The sequence below is a fragment of the Sphaeramia orbicularis genome, chromosome 7 (genome assembly GCF_902148855.1).
Source record: "Sphaeramia orbicularis chromosome 7, fSphaOr1.1, whole genome shotgun sequence".
Taxonomy (NCBI): Eukaryota; Metazoa; Chordata; class Actinopteri; order Kurtiformes; family Apogonidae; genus Sphaeramia; species Sphaeramia orbicularis.
The window spans coordinates 2,339,750-2,358,145 of NC_043963.1; the positions used below are offsets into that span (position 1 = coordinate 2,339,750).

The 18,396-nt window shown below is 40.1% G+C and overlaps 1 protein-coding gene across 1 annotated transcript in view; it reads left to right on the top strand.

Moving 5' to 3' along the window:
• celsr3 (cadherin, EGF LAG seven-pass G-type receptor 3) overlaps window positions 1-18,396 on the top strand; it is a 207,968-nt gene that overhangs the window by 161,058 nt on the left and 28,514 nt on the right. Inside the window, 6 exon segments of the mRNA XM_030137998.1 lie at window positions 4,848-5,027; window positions 5,273-5,459; window positions 5,941-6,108; window positions 7,458-7,584; window positions 9,549-9,755; window positions 13,139-13,313. Coding sequence (XP_029993858.1) covers window positions 4,848-5,027; window positions 5,273-5,459; window positions 5,941-6,108; window positions 7,458-7,584; window positions 9,549-9,755; window positions 13,139-13,313 — 1,044 coding nt within the window.

Genomic DNA, 18,396 nt, shown 5'->3' on the forward strand with positions numbered 1-18,396 from the left:
AAATAATTAAATGCACTTATGTATGTAGTGATGGGAGAATCAAACTTCCTGTTACTGAGTCTGTTTACATCCACACTAGTACTCTCATCAGTGTCAGATATCTGGAGTAATCAGATTATTATTGATCATGTAAACAGGATCATCTGATTGGCTTTATCTGACAACAGCAGTAATCTGATTAGGACAAATCAGATTAGCACACCTAGATTTATCCCCAATACTCTGATGTCTTCACATATGTTTACAGGTTCATCTGATTTATTTAGTTTTTTACATCTGAACGTGTAAAAAATAAAAATCTATATAAACAGAAGTTATGCAGCGACACCCTGAGTCTAAGGAAAAAGGGTAAACAAACAATGAAGTGAAATGAAGGATAGCAGCAACATGTGACCTATTGTGTAGTCTTATTAGCTCCACCCACATTTGGGCAGGTAACACTGACACCGTAGGCATTGCCATGGTAACGAGACAAGACCGAATGTTTGGAAAATTACAGGAAGTGTATGTCTGACGTCATAATGTATGTACGTACTCCAAAAGAAATCAAATAATGGGCGGCTGTGCTTCAGAAGGTAGAGCGGGGCGTTGAGTAACCGAAGGGTTGGCAGTTCAAATCCTGCTCTGTCCCAGTCTCTGCTGTTGGGTCCTTGGGCAAGACACTTCACTAGGGGTGTGAGGAAATATCAGTTCTGCGATATATTTTGATATTTCATTTCACGACACTGTATCGATATGAAAAAGTACTGTATTGATATTTTTAGGTATTTATTCAATTGCAGCTATGGATGAGGTTCATTTTTGGTTTTTGTTTTTCTTAATGTATTTATTATTATTTAACACTGTTTTATTAAATAATGGTTATTTGAATCATCCTAAAAGCACTTTTTACTGTGAGAGGCAGATGTTCGTTTCTTTGTTGGGATTGCACAAGAATAACATTATGATGTTAGTTGTGAACTAATAGAATCTGAACATTTGAACAGGATCTGAAACTGTAATGTCTGTAAAACAGAATTTAAGCTTTAACACAGGAACATTTTGTGATATAACATTAGATCCTGTTGGGATCAAATAAAAATGTGTTTAGTTTTTGGGCAGATTTCGGGTGTAATTCAATTCTTCAAGGAAATAATCATTTAAAAAAAAAAAGAAACAAAAAAATGGCCTTTTTAACAGTATCATGATATATCCTGATATATCGTATCATGATCCTAGTATTGTGATTTGTATCGTATTTGTATCACATTCTTGCCACTACACAGCCCTACACTTCACCCACCTTGCCTCCAGTATCACTCACACTGGTGTATGAATGCTTGGCGGTGGTGGGAGGTAGTTTAACTCCACCAGAGTGTGAATAATGGATCAATAAAGAAAAGCGCTACAGAAATCTAATCCATTGTAATTATTATTAATGGACTGAAGCGTCTAAACCAGGGTTTATGGATTATTTTATTTCTGACGTTCATGTAAACACAGCTGATCTGATGATTACACTTATCTGATAATAACAGTTATCAGATTTTTATGCTCATGTAAACAGGCTCAGTGATGAGCTGAAGTATGATTGATTGACAGGTGACAGAAATACCAGCTGTGTAGTTTTAATTACACACACTTCTGCACATGCTCAGTTCACGTCCAGCTCCATAAAAGCAGCTGCAGACGTGTCAGAATAACAACGACAGTCCAAGACGTCTGAGGTGATTTATCATGAAGGTCGACAGACAGCGACGGTGACACATGACGAAGACCGGAGGGCGGCGTCGGCGTCTTTATCGTCCGCCGCTGCTCGTTTCTCAGCTCAGAATTAGAACGTTTAAAGTCACATGGACTGAGATCAGATCTGAGTCATATCTGAAACAGACGGGGTTCATTCACTCTGAAACACAGGGGTGTGGAGGTCATGTGGTTCAGGTTCCACATCCAGGACTTTAGAACGGAGGAGACCGGGTCAGTAAAAACCACCTCTTGCAAGAACAAAAATGATTCATATAAAAACCAGAGTTTAGGTGAAAGTGTCGTTTTTCCATTCGACCAGGGCTCTGCAGCCTGCGGCTCCAGGACCACATGTGGCTCTTTATCCTGTCTCTGTGGCTCCTTTCATCAAAAAACAACAGGAAAATTCTGAAATAAACTGAATGAGTCTTTACTTTTTAACACTGTTATAGGCCTAAACCTATTCTAACTTTGTCCATCTGCAAAAATGCACAGGCTTTACATGGAATAAAAGAATTTTTTGACAGCATAAAAACCAAAATGGATTATTTTCTTGCCAAATTCAATACAAGAAGCTCAATTTGCATTTGTTTGTAGTTGTACGTGAAAGTTGCACTTTTTCTCTGTTACACAACATAATTATGTTTTGGAAGTAGTGTCCATCATTTAAAAAAAAAAAGTACAAATCTTGAATGTTTTCTTTCTTGTAGTTGTGTAATTTTAGACATGCACCAGACATTGCACTATTGTAATGGAAATACAAAGTTAAATAGCAAACTAATCACAAACAGGCTACAGCAGAGCAGCCACTTCATGGTAAAATGTAGATGAGTTTAAATATTGTTTTCATGGCTCCAGTCAGATGTCTTTCTTTTTTTTTTTTTTTTCTTTTTTGGCTCTTTAGGTCATTAACACTTTCAGTGCCACGGGCCGATCAGATCGGCTTTGGAGAACACGCCACATTTGTGTACAAACAAACCATCCACCCCCATTTCTTTCTCACATTTCGATGACGTTCTTTCTGTGTCCCCCTTTTGAGACCAAGCAGACGGGAATTTGAGGTCATGCGACCGAATAATATTTTTATATCTTTTTAATGTTTCTTATTCTCTAGTGTTTCATCAGAGGGAGCCCTCCATGCCGGGGGGCGGCTGTGGACTCCGGGGGCTGTGGCGCCTTCTCTCACTGGGGTCCGCTCCTTTCTGGTGGGTGGGGGTCCCAGTTGGCCCTCTCCCACTAGTTGGGATGCGGGGCTGTGTTGCTGGTGCCTGGTCGCCGGGGTCGGCGGCTGCCTCCTGGTGCGGATGGCTCCCTGAGACAGCGCCTCCTAAACTGATGTTTTACTTTTACTTGTACATTTTTGTTCTGGTCTACCCGTGCTCAGTCAGTCTTCTTAAGTATGTGTGAGCTTGTGGGTTTGCATGTATATGTGTGTGTGTGTGTGTGTGTGTGTGTGTGCGTGTGTGTGTGTGTGTGTGTGTGCGGGTGAGTGGGTGGGTGTGGGTGGGGGGCGGTACTGATTTTTAAACTGATATGTAAAGCACTTTGTGCTACAGTTTTTAATGTATGAAAAGTGCTATATAAATAAAGATTATTATTATTATTATTATAATTATTATTATAAATTATGCAAATTACGATCAATAATGAATCGGCTGCGTCCGGTGCGTTTTGAATCTAATCAGCAATCGGTCGGATGTTACCGAGCGGTTTCCTGCAGGATTCTTCAAATATTATAAAAACGACGCGAAATACTGAAAAACGGCCAAATTCTGTGGCACTTTTAAGGCTTATTAGCCCCTTAACTGTCTGGCACTTAAAGAGTTAAAGTTGCCGACCCTGCATTAGACACATTTCTGTTCACACAGTTGAAGTGTCAGTGGAACAGAGACAGAAGTGGACACACATTCCACTGGGTTTGACTCAGTAGAACAGACGCTGACGTACAGAACACTGGACTGTGTCTGTGGTACTGTAGTCTAACACTGGACTGAAGCTGCTGAAGTCACCTTTGACCTTTGACCTGATGCAGATTCACAAACACTGAACGTAGAGTGAACAGAAGGAAACGAACACTACGTTTAACACACACACACACAGACACACACACACACACTCACACACACACTCACACACACACTCAGCCCAAAGGGAACAGTTTATACCTTTAGACCCACTCATGTCTGTCTGGTACAGTTCCTGCTGTTGTCGTTGGTTACGTTGCGTGGTCTTTTTTCGTTTTTTTTGGGTTTTTTTTTTTTTCATTGTGTTTGCGTCTGTTGGATGAGCAGATCCTCCTCCTCTGTCTGAGCGCTGTTCCACTTCTGTTCAACAGGTCGAGTGTTCGCTCATTATCCAACACTACACACTGACCATGCACTGACCGCCACCTCATTTCCCATAATTCAACTGTGTGTGTGTGTGTGTGTGTGTGTGTTATTGACTTCACATTGACGTTCCACTTTCCCAAACCCACAGAACATAAACAGACAGGTATCAATACAAACACTTCAGTTTATTCAAAAGTTAAAAAGGAAATGGAAGGACTGTTTTTGGTGAGACGTTATTTTAATAATAGTTTAAAAAGTATCATGTGATGAGTTTTGTGGTTTTAATTTTATTTGTGATTTAAATTTTATTTGTGATTTTAATTTTATTTTGGTCACTCTCCTCAGAAGTGTATCGACAGTATTCAGACCCCTACATTAAAAAACTAATAAGTTACAGTTTTATTCATAGTTTAGTCATACTGGAAATTATCTTATCTTGTCTTATCTTATCTTATCTTATCTTATCTTATCTTATCTTATCTTATCTTGTCTTACCTTATCTTATCTTATCTTATCTTATCTTATCTTATCTTGTCTTGTCTTGTCTTGTCTTGTCTTGTCTTATCTTATCTTATCTTATCTTATCTTATCTTATCTTATCTTATCTTATCTTATCTTATCTTATCTTATCTTATCTTATCTTATCTTATCTTATCTTATCTTATCTTATCTTGTCTTATCTTGTCTTACCTTATCTTATCTTATCTTATCTTATCTTACCTTATCTTATCTTAATCCCCTGTTTCACAGTCCTCCTCCTCCTTCTTCTTCTTCTTCCTCTTCTGTGTTTTTCAGTCATGAACCTGGACCGTGTTGAAAACCACACCCACGTGCGGCGGCGTTTCCCTCGGTACCACACCACCATGTTCCGTGGGCAGGTCTTGTGGGACCCCTACACCCACGTGGTGCTGCCCCCTGCTGCTCTGGTGCCGCAGCGACACCAGCATCACAGCTGGAAGGACAAGGAAGAGAAGAGTCAGTACCAGCCGCTGTACTCTGAACCATCTGGTTTTACTCTGAACTGTCTGGTTTTACTCTGAACTGTCTGGTTTTACTCTGAACCGTCTGGTTTTACTCTGGTTTTACTCTGAACTCTCTGGTTTTACTCTGAACTCTCTGGTTTTACTCTGAACTCTCTGGTTTTACTCTGGTTTTACTCTGAACTCTCTGGTTTTACTCTGAACCGTCTGGTTTTACTCGTGTACGTTTGCTCTTTTCAGCTGCGGTGCCTCCAAACATGGATTCCACACCCGTCAGTATCTCAGCCAATCAGACGGCAGCATTCACGGCAGCCCGACGCAGCGTGTCGATGCCCGAGGCGCCCATCACCATCGTCATCCTGCTGATCTATCGCAGTCTGGGCGCCGCCCTCCCTCCCAAATACCACACAGACCGACGAGGAGTCAGGTGGGAAGAAGCCCCGCCCCCAAAATACACATCTGATCAAAGATCAACACAACAAACTCAAACCACTGAACCAACAACGACTGTAATGAACCTGCACTTTACAGTCACATTTAATTTAATTTAACCTTTATTTCACCAGTTCACACAGATTAAGAAAACATTCTTATTTACAAACACCAGGATTAACACAAACTCCAGCACAACGACTTAGTGTGAGCTCAGTGAACACTCCTCCACCTCCTCCTCCCTCTCTTTGTCTTCCTCTTCTTCTTCCTCCCTCTCCTCCTCCTCCTCCTCCTCCTCCTCCTCCCTCTCCTCCTCTTCCTCCTCCTCTTCATCCTTGTCTCCTCTGTCTTCTGTCTTTTTACCTTCTTCTCTGACCCATTCAGGACTCCACAGTCATGTTCTTTTTTTCATCTTTCATTTGTGTGTAACCTGTTCTTCCTTCTGCCCCCCCCCCCCCCCCCCCCCCCCCCCCCAGGTTGCCTAGACACCCGGTCATGAACTCCCCGGTGGTCAGTATCTCCGTCTACAACAACCAGACGTTTGTGGGCGGACACTTGGACCAGCCCATCCTACTGGAGTTCAGGCTGCTGGAGACGTCCAATCGAAGCAAACCGCTGTGTGTTCAATGGAACCACAGCAGTCAGTACGTACACACACACACACACACACAACATATTACAATATTACACACATACAGTATTCATTTCTTTGTTTAACCAGTGTCCAGGTGAACATATTAAACACACTTTACACTTCATATTATTAAAGGTCATGTGATTTTTAACTGTTTGTTTTGGTCAGAATTCAACAGTTGTTCATTTTTACGTAGTTTTTAAAATTCCGATCCATCCACTGCAACCATCCCATAATAAACAGTGTTAAATTCCTACACTAACACCCTTCTACCAAGTGAGTACAAAATACACACTGACACATTTAACATTTGACCTAGAACCAGAAATAATAATAATATGAACCAATGTTGGGGTTAATCACTGACAGATGACAGGAGGAACACATAAAAAATAAATGATACAATTTATATGAAGTATTTTTCATGAATATATTCATTTTGTTCATTATTTTGTTAATTTTTTGGTTTGTTTACTTCATTATTTTCCTAATTTTTGCTCATTTTAATGACTATTTCCACCAATTTTTCCATTATTTTCCATTTCCTCTATGATTTTCTTCATTTTGTTCATTATTTTGTTTATTTTCTTCATTATTCTATTCACTCTAGTTCATTTTCTTGAGTATTGTCTTTGTTTTAGATCATTTGACCTAGCATGAAAAATAATAATATATATTAATCAGTGCTGGTGTTAATCACTGACATATGACATGATAAAAAAATAATAATAATAACACAATTTTTTTTTGTAGAATATTGGGGGGGGAAATGTGGGGGTTTTTAGCATCAAAAATCTGGTTTGTTTCCATTAGAAACATGGCATTTAAAGGGTTAAAAATATGACAGGTAGTGAGAATTTGGTATTTTTATGGCTCAAGTTGATGAAATACAAAAAATGAAATGAAAGTTAAAAACTGTATGAAAAACTTTGTGACATCACTACACTATTATTATTATTATTATTATTATTATTATTATCATTATTATTATCATCTTCATTATTTTTTATCTTTATCATTATTATTATTATCATCATTATCATTTATCATTATTATTATTATTATTATTATTATTATTATTATTATTATTATTATTATTATTATTATTATGTGCTTTAGGATGTTAAAGGACCTCTATGGGTGGACACCAGTGGGTTAATAATGTCCACTCACCTTCCTTTCCCTGTCAGGATCTCACCTAAAATCTGCTCCTTTAAATGTTGGCCGTCCCTTATTTTATTATGGTGTCTTTTATTATTCTGTAAATGCAGATCCAGCTGGTGTTTGTTTTTACTCGGTGTGTGAATCTGCTGGTGTGTGCACATGTGTGGACTCCCTCTGATGATGCTCTGTCTGCAGGTACGAGGCAGGAGGCTGTTGGACGGTCAGGGACTGCATCGTGGTCTACAGAAACACCTCCCACGTCCGCTGTCAGTGTCAGAGACTGGGAACCTTCGGGGTGTTGATGGACAGCTCACAGAGAGAGGTGGGTCCGTCCTCCATAAAGCCCGACGCTGTTCTGCTCTTTCATCTTTCATTGAAACATCTTCTCCTGTCACTGCTGGATTTGTAAAACTCTGAATTAAATCCTGACTGACAAAGTGAATGGAAGCTTTGTTCCAGTTGTTGAAGGTTCAGAGCAAACCCACTGATGATTACGCTGCAGAATACTGATGATTTAAACCAGGCCTCTCAAACTCATGTTCTTTCAGGTTCCACATTCAGCCCCGTTTGATCTGCAGTGGACTGGACCAGTAAAATACTAACAGAATAACCTATTAATAATGACAACTGCAAATTTTTGTCTTGGTTTTAGTGCCAAAAAACCCCAGTAAATTATGAAAATACTTACTTTTATAAACTATCCAAACAAAAAAAAAATGTGAACAACCTGAAAAAACTGAAATTTCTTAAGAAAAATCGGACCAATGGCCCTGTAGTTTACCGTCCAAATTAAAAGCTTTGGGAAATGTATCCTGATGTCATTTATTCTCACCCAGTTCTGTGTATTTATTATATTACAGAAATAGCCCATGTTTTGGTCATTTTCCAATCAGATCTGTAAAAAATTCAAATTCCAACTTGATATCATTGATTTATTTGATGACTGATTTATTGGATCAATCCACTTCCTATCTGTTATAATGGGAACATTTTTCAAAGTCACACCAAATCCAGAATCAGATCTGGATCGAAATAATGTCAGTCCCTTGTGTTGACATCATCATACAGAAGCTGTATACCAAGTTTGAAGTCAATCAGAACTGGAGTTTGGGAGAAAAAGACGATTGAAATGTTTTCCCCGTAAGAGCCCATGTTAAATTTTGCGTCAGATCCAGAAGAAGATCCTGATCAGCATGTGGACATTCTGTTTGGGTCATCTCCCCATCAGGGCTGGACTGGAGACATTTACACTGGAGATCATTTAGATTTACTGAGTTATTGCATCCATCCACTTCCTATCTCTTATAATGGGGACATTTTTCAAAGTGGCACCAAATCCAGAATCAGATCCAGATCCAAATAATTTCACTAACGTTTGTTGACATCATCGTAAAGAAGCTGTATACCAAGTTTGAAGTCAATGGGATTTGTAGTTTCGGAGAAGAAGACGATTGAAATTTTTGTAACACATGACAGACGCCGCTGCCGCTGGATGCCGCATGACGACAACAGCTTACAGCCTGTCGGCCAGTAAGCTAAAAATCAGTGCAATTTTACCCATGTTCTGCCTCCACTTCTCATTTGTCCATGTGCATTCTGGATCAGATCTACAAAGACACTAAACACTGAGGAACAGAAGAAAAGAGTTCAAATTGGGCTGAATTTTCTTTAGACATTTCAGGTTGTTCATATTTGTTCAGGTTTTTCACATTTTATTGTTACAGGATAGTTTGTAAATGTAAGTATTTTCATAATTTAATGTTATTTTTTGCATTAAAACAAAGGCAAAAATTTGAAGTTGTCTTTATTTATAGACATAGTGTAATATTATTTTTCTCACATCAAACCAAGAAGAAAATCTGTAGTCATTCTTCTTTGTCGGTTCTTCTGCTGTTATTATTTGACTGTAGATCAGATTGGTCTGTATGTGGAAGCTCTAAGCTCCGCCCACTTCCACCCCCTCACCCAATGCAGACCTCTACCCTAATGTGATCTCGACCAATAGGAAGAACCCAACCTCAGATAACAGATGGCGGTTGGTTTGTGGTTCAGGAGTTAAGACTGTAGATGTAAACTGGTGTCACCGGTGACACAACGGTCCTTAAAGGGTTAACGTCTGGTCCTTAAAGGGTTAACGTCTGGTCCTTAAAGGGTTAACGTCTGGTCCTTAAAGGGTTAACGTCTGATCCTTAAAGGGTTAACGTCTGGTCCTTAAAGGGTTAACGTCTGGTCCTTAAAGGGTTAACGTCTGGTCCTGCTTCTGTTTCCTTGTGCTGGTGTGAGCAGCAGCTGGAGGGGGACCTGGAGACCCTGGCCCTGGTCACCTACTCGTCCCTGTGCGTGTCCATGCTGGCTCTGCTCCTCACCGTCCTGGTCCTGTCCTGCCTTCGAGGCCTGAAGTCCAACACCAGGAGCATCCACTCCAACGCGGCGGCGGCCATGTTTCTGTCGGAGCTGGTGTTCCTGCTGGGGGTCAACCAGACGGAGCAGCAGGTGGGTTTATCTGTGCACACCTGCCAGTGGACGCTCACACCTGAGGGCCGGACCTTCACATGGACTCATTTACATATTTGGCCTGAACTCGTCTCCGGAGCAGCCAAGTGTTCTTAAATAGAACCACAATGTCTGGGGTTTAATTCTTACATTTATTCAAACTAGAATAAAAAGCACAACTCTAACTTTTATTTCCTCTGCTTTTATTGATGGGCTCACTGGAGGCACTTTGAATCTGTGTCCACAGTTAAATACTAACAGTGTTCTTTTTCCTGCATCAAAACCCAAAATATACAGAGACAACCAGAGCTAGGGAATTGCCCCCCCCACCCGAAATATAAATGATCTAAATCACCCCCCTTCTCAAACTACCCCCCCCCTCCCCTTTCCATTCCTGATGTCATTTTATCAGTGAATGTGGTTTTACTGTTATTTCTACGTTTAGCACATAATAATTAAAAGATTAATTCAAACACTGTGGGTGAGAGGGGTTCGCAAGACGGAGCTGCCCACGCTTCCACGTACTCCCGGTCCCGCTCTGAAAAATCGATCTCATCCACTATTAATCGAATACGCAAAATTAAAACGAAATCAATCTAAGATCGATTAAATCAATTTTTTTACCCAGCCTAGCGAACACTGTCTTCAACATTCCATCCAGTTGAATAAAAGGACCCTGTGTGTGTGTCCAGACCTGTTTCCTTTTACTCCTTCCATCATTCTGTCTTCCATCATGTTTGAGTGTAAATATCAGGAAAACTTCCCACAGATTTGCATGAAATCCAGTTAATGAAGCAGCCAGCACTCAGCACAGCAGTGTATATATATATATATATATATATATATATATATATATATATATATATATATATATATATATATATAGTGTGTGTGTGTGTGTGTGTGTGTGGGAGTATGAACTCCATCGTCTGGATGTTTTTCTGCCAAAGCTGCTGATATTTCTGAGTCTGAGCGTCTTCTAACCTTTAAATCACAGACTGGATACAGGAAAACAGTCAGCAGTTCAGTATAGAACTGAACTGAACTGAACAGAACTGAAGTGAACTGAAGTGGATAGAATACAATAGAATAGAATCATATCAGTGAAAAGTAAAAACTGTAAAAACTCAAACATCTTGTATTTTCTGATCAAAAGCGTCACTGATGAAGCTTGAGTTTCAGCGTTTACCATCTTTCCGTGGTTCGTTTTTCAGTTTTCCTTTAAGAGTCCCAGATGGTTTTATTAGAGTTGAGCCGCCATCCGTCTCATCTGACAAAACAAACCAAACAGATGAAATGTGATGAAGGAGCTCAGATAAACCCGTCCTCATGCTCGACCGCAGCCTCAGGCCCTTTCACACCAGCTTAAATGGTAATATTGTGCATTATTTATGCACAAATTCATCTTTTCTGTCAAAGCAGACACAAGTACTAAAAGGAAAAAGAAGATCCATGATGTTTCTGCATGTGTTGGTGCGAATTTGACATTAATGTTATTATAGTTGATGAAAACTGAGTCCTGACTCCATTTATTTATTGAGTTAAATACATGAGAATGATATGATCAACTGTATGAACATGTTTAGTAATAAAAATAAAAGGGTAACCTTATTGAAACCATGTGGAATATAGAGAAGAATCAGACATGAAGATGAAAATAATAAAAAAAAAGACACAAGATGAAAAAAAAGACACAAGATGAAAATAATTTTAAAAAAGATACAAGATGAAAATAATAAAAAAAGACAAGATGAAAATAATAAAAATAAGACTCAACAAGATGAAAATAATTTTAAAAAAGACACAAGATAAAAATAATTTAAAAAAGCCTCAACAAGATGAAAATAATTAAAAAAGACACGAGATGAAAGGAATAAAAATAAGACTCAAAATGAATTTTTTTTAAAAAAAGACACAAGATGAAAATAATAATAGACACAAGATGAAAATAACAAAAATAAGACTCAACACGATGAATGAATGTATGAATAAAACGTATTAATACGTAAATATTAAATACCTGAACTGTTCTTTATAAACCACACCTTATCCTTTTATAAATGTTTGACGTCATAAACACGTCGTACAGCTCCTGTTTCCTTTTAAACTCTGTCTCTTTCTGCTCCTCATAAATTCATCAGTTTAATAAAACCAGACTGATGTGAACGCCGTTCTCTGTCGTACCTGTGAGCACCGTTCACCCCTGGGTCTAATTACACTAACTCACCTCATTGACACTGGTTTACACTGGTTTACGCTCCCATCCCTTCTTCTTCTGTGGGTTTCCTGCAGACCCTCTGGAACTCACTGCCATCAGCTGGGTTTATTAGACGCCGTTTAATTAAATCATCAACGTCTGTCATTTTGACGCCGACACCCGCCGTGCGCTCATAAAGACGAGCTGGTCGCACGCCAACATGTAAGAAGGAATACGAAGGCTTTAATCTGTCACTGCAGGATTTACACGTTTAGTCTGCTTCTGTTAACCCTTTAACCCCTGAGTAAAGGTCAAGGTTCACATATTAACCCTTTAACCCCTGAGTAAAGGTCAAGGTTCACATATTAACCCTTTAACCCCAGAGTAAAGGTCAAGGTTCACATATTAACCCTTTAACCCCTGAGTAAAGGTCAAGGTTCACATATTAACCCTTTAACCCCTGAGTAAAGGTCAAGGTTCACATATTAACCCTTTAATGAACCTGAAACCGAAGCAGATTCACAGCAGAACCTTCACCTGGAATCAAGGCTCAGGGTTTAAAAAAAGGACAAAAAAAAAAGAATAAAATAAGCAACAAATGAACAAAAACAGCCAAAGTGATTGATAAAATAAACAAAAATGAATAATAAACCAACAAAACATTAAGTAACATTAACAAAATAAGACAAAAACTGAACAAAAATGAAGAAAAAATATAAAAATAAAAACAAAATGTAGAAAAATAAACAGAAATAACATGGAAAAAAGGCAAAAAACTGACTAAAATTGAACAAAAAAAGCAAACAAAAAAAGAATAAAATAAGCAACAAATGGAACAAAAACAGCCAAAGTGATCAATAAAATTAACAAAAATGAATGATAAACCAATTAACACGAACTAAATAAGACACAAACTGAACAGAAATGAAGAAAAAATAATAAAATAAACACAAAATATAGAAGAAGAAACAAAATAAAAATAATAAATAACATGGAAAAAAAAAAAAAAGACTAAAATGAAGTAAATAATAATAATAAAATGAACCCCAGCTCTTTGCCTTTCGGCTCAGATCCTCCTCTCAGACACAGTGGTGTATGGAGATGAACTGGTGACGTTGTTCTCCGATGGTTAAATCAGAGGGTGGAGGCGGGGCTAACGGTCTGTCCTGTGTCCGTCTGTCCTCAGTTCCTGTGCACGGTGGTCGCCATCCTGCTTCATTACTTCTTCATGTCCACGTTCGCCTGGATGTTCGTGGAGGGTCTTCACATCTACCGCATGCAGACGGAGCAGAGGAACATCAACTACGGCGCCATGCGGTTCTACTACGCCATCGGCTGGGGCGTGCCCGCCATCATCACAGGTGACGATCACATGTACCCACGCCCACATGTACCCACGATCACATGTGCCCACGATCACATGTACCCACACTCACATGTACCCACGCTCACATGTACCCACGATCACATGTGCCCACGATCACATGTACCCACACTCACATGTACCCACGCCCACATGTACCCACGATCACATGTGCCCACGATCACATGTGCCCACAATCACATGTACCCACACTCACATGTGCCCACGATCACATGTACCCACACTCACATGTACCCACGCCCACATGTACCCACGATCACATGTGCCCACGATCACATGTGCCCACGATCACATGTACCCACACTCACATGTACCCACGCCCACATGTACCCACGATCACATGTGCCCACGATCACATGTGCCCACAATCACATGTGCCCACGATCGCATGTACCCACACTCACATGTACCCACGCCCACATGTACCCACGCCCACATGTACCCACGATCACATGTACCCACGATCACATGTACCCACGCTCACATGTACCCATGATCACATGTGCCCACGATCACATGTGCCCACAATCACATGTGCCCACGATCGCATGTACCCACACTCACATGTACCCACGCCCACATGTACCCACGATCACATGTACCCACGATCACATGTACCCACGCTCACATGTACCCACGATCACATGTACCCACGATCACGTGTACCCACGCCCACATGTACCCACGCTCACATGTACCCACGCTCACATGTGCCCACGATCACATGTACCCACGATCACATGTACCCACGCTCACATGTACCCATGCCTACATGTACCCACGCCTACATGTACCCACACTCACATGTACCCACGCCCACATGTGCCCATGCTCCCAGGGCCTCATTTACTAAAGGTGTGCGTTTGTGTAAAAACATGTGCAAACTTGACTGTGTTCGCAAAAATACATTGAAGGTGATCTACAAACAGGATGCATCGAGGGTTGAGTCTCTTAAATGGACAAAATAGATGTGTTTCAGACATGTGTGTGTTTCAGACATGTGTGTGTTTCAGACGTGTGTGTTTCAGACGTGTGTGTTTCAGACATGTGTGTTTCAGACATGTGTGTTTCAGACGTGTGTGTGTTTCAGACGTGTGTGTTTCAGACATGTGTGTTTCAGACATGTGTGTTTCAGACGTGTGTGTGTTTCAGACGTGTGTGTTTCAGACGTGTGTGTTTCAGACGTGTGTGTTTCAGACGTGTGTGTTTCAGACATGTGCGTGTTTCAGACATGTGTGTTTCAGACGTGTATGTTTCAGACATGTGTGTGTTTCAGACATGTGTGTGTTTCAGACGTGTGTGTTTCAGACATGTGTGTGTTTCAGACGTGTGTGTTTCAGACGTGTATGTTTCAGACATGTGTGTGTTTCAGACATGTGTGTTTCAGACATGTATGTTTCAGACATGTGTGTGTTTCAGACATGTGTGTGTTTCAGACGTGTGTGTTTCAGACATGTGTGTATTTCAGACGTGTGTGTTTCAGACGTGTGTGTTTCAGACATGTGCGTGTTTCAGACGTGTGTGTTTCAGACGTGTGTGTGTTTCAGACGTGTATGTTTCAGACATGTGTGTATTTCAGACGTGTGTGTTTCAGACGTGTGTGTTTCAGACGTGTGTGTTTCAGATGTGTGTGTTTCAGACGTGTGTGTTTCAGACGTGTATGTTTCAGACATGTGTGTGTTTCAGACGTGTGTGTTTCAGATGTGTATGTTTCAGACATGTGTGTGTTTCAGATGTGTGTGTTTCAGATGTGTATGTTTCAGACATGTGTGTGTTTCAGACGTGTATGTTTCAGACGTGTGTGTTTCAGATGTGTGTGTTTCAGACGTGTATGTTTCAGACATGTGTGTGTTTCAGACATGTGTGTGTTTCAGACATGTGTGTTTCAGACGTGTATGTTTCAGACATGTGTGTGTTTCAGACGTGTGTGTTTCAGATGTGTATGTTTCAGACATGTGTGTACGTATACACACTGTGAGTCTGGCTGAACAGATAAGGCTCCTGTTTGACGCTCAGATTAAAAGCGTCTCAGTGACATTTTAATGTGAAAATGAAAACACACACAGTATTTCCCTCCGTCAGCAGGTTCTGTCGGCCTGTTTTCTTCTTCTTCGTCATCTGTTTATATCTGGATGCACAGACGCTGTCAGTGCTCGTCTGCTGCTGCTGTCACATGTAATTTTAGGCAAATATTCCGAAAATCAGCCGAACAGAATGTGAATTTATGCAGGTTTGTATCCACCACTGTTAGGAGTTCCTCTGACACTTGTTACTGCAGACACTCTGTTTTTTTTGTTTTGTTTTTTTTTAGTTCAGTGAATGTGTCATCATTCCCAGATCCACATAGTTTCTGCTCATTCTCTGTTACACATCAGGACTTCCACCTGTGGAGCATAAATGCCCTCATTTGTTTTTGAATCTGCTACAAGAAAAGCCGACAGTTTGGAGATAACCTAATGTTTTTTGTACATCTGCTGTGAACTGGTCTAAGTGGACCTTCATCCAAACTAGGAATGTAACAATATGAACATTTCATATCACGGTTATTGTGACCAAAATTATGGCAGTTATCATTATTATCGTGGTATTGTTGAAATGTGCTCAAAATGTTCAAAAAGTACTAATACGCACACTGAAATAATGTAACCAAGTTGTATTTTGAAAAAAAACCCCCAAAAAACTCTAATAAAATAACATGCACAATGCACTTTCTGTTGCAGAAACATTAAAATATTAACATGTAAACATCAAACATACAAATGTGCATTAAAGAAGGAACCTTATGGCCAGAGATATCTGCACTAGGGGTGGGAATTAATAGGATTTTATCAATATTAATACCATTGTCAATTCTGCTTACCAGTCCAATTCCTTATCAATTCTCCGATCGATTCCTGAGTGTTTTTTTGAGTGGGAACAAAAGTCGTTGGACAGGTCATAGTGGAGCTTGTTTGACTATTTTCATACCTAGTTTTCGAAGTGCAGTAATTAAACACGGTTATCATGATAATTAGAATTTAAATGGTAATACTAACCATCGAAATTTTGCCACGGTTTATCATTATTCCGGTAATCATTACATCCCTAATCCAAACCTCCAACAACAACCATCAAACCTTCAGATGTGATGATTTACCTTCATGAGTCTGACTTTGAAAAGCAGAAGCAGTGGAATGTCCCCATAAACCCAGGAACACACACTGACCTCTGAGTGTCCTCACCCTCAGACAGGAGGAGCGTCCTCAGAACACACCGTCAGACTCCCACTGTGGACACACACACACACACACACACACACACACACACACACACACACACACACAGTCAGACTCCCACTGTGGACACCCCCCCACACAGACACACACACACACACACACACACACACACACACACAGTCAGACTCACACTGTGGACACCCCCACACAAACACACAGACACCCCCACACAGTCAGACTCCCCCCCCCCCCCCCCCCAGGCCCACAGGACTGTTTTTATTCTGTCGGTGTTTGTTAAAGCTTCTCTGTCCGACTCACTTCAACATTTCACTGGATTTCTTTTGTCTTTGAGTCAAAGCTGCCAAAACCTGGACAGAAACGTCCAAACAATGACAGTGAGGACGTCTCAGTCACGTCACACACATCGCATCTGCATCAGCGTCCACTCTGAACCCTGTCTGTGCACAGATGACAGAAAAACAACACAGTGATGCTGCAGCAATACTTTAGTTGATCCAAACACACATGAACAGACAGAACAGAACTAAGTTTATTTAAAGGGATTATGCAATAAAAGAGTCAGAAAATGTCTTTTTTTACACCTTGAAAGAACTTGACTTTCAGTATCTGTCCATTAATTATCATTATTACCTCCGCCAAGGAGGTTCTGTTTTTGCCAGGGTTTGTTTGTTTGTTTGTTTGTTTGTTTGTCTGTCCGTTAGTGTGCAACATAACTCAAAAAGTTATGGACAGATTTGGATGAAATTTTCAGGGTTTGTTGGAAATGGGATAAGGAAGAAATGATTAAATTTTGGTGGTGATCGGGGGTGGGGGGGCCCACGGGGGGCCCCATTTCCAACAAACCCTGAAAATTTCATCAAAATCTGTCCATAATTTTTTGAGTTATGTTGCACACTAACGGACAGACAAACAAACAAACAAACAAACAAACAAACCCTGGCAAAAACATAACCTCCTTGGCATGGGGGGGCCCACGGGGGGGGCCACTGATCAGCCTTGGTGGAGGTCTGCGCTCTCCGAGTGCTTCTAGTTATATCTAATAAATGTTTAAAACAATGTGTTATAGTAAAAAAAAAAAAAAAGACTGGAATTTTTATCATACTTATTATGAGAAACAACTGTAAATGTTCATAATGAAATTTTCTGAGATTATAGAAATAACCTTTCCTCTGTTTTCCATGTGTTGATCCATTGTAGTTGTTCTAGATCATTGTGTGTCCATGTTCTTCTTCTTCTTTTTGGTTCTTTCTAGTTCATTTGGATCCAGTTGATAGTCTATGTTCACTTTGTGTCTAGTTGTAGACAGAGCCGCTCATTTCACTGACAAAAACATCCATCATCTGATTCAAATACACACACTGCATCTGTGTATGAACTGGACAGATCTGACTGTAGATTCACACAGATGTACAAATATACACACATTTAGAGAAGATTTACAGATACAATATAACTGTCAATCAACTAGAAAAATCACAGAAATACAGATAAAAACAGGTGAAAAAACAGTAAAACTCGACAAAAACACAGCAAAACTCAGTAGTAGAACACCCCAGAACAGCATTATCACTATTATATACAATTATTTACATGAATTCACCACTAAAAGTAGTTAAAATCTTCCATCTCTCTCTCACCGACTGCACTCTGCTGCTCTAAGCTCCGCCCACTTACACCCCTCCCCCTCAGCCAATGCAGACCTCTACCCTAATGTGTTCTGGACCAATAGAAAGAACCCAACCTCAGATCAAAGATGACATTTGGATTTTGTCAATAGCGTGAACAGTTCAGTAGAGTTCCAGTTATCTGGATGACGTAAAATAC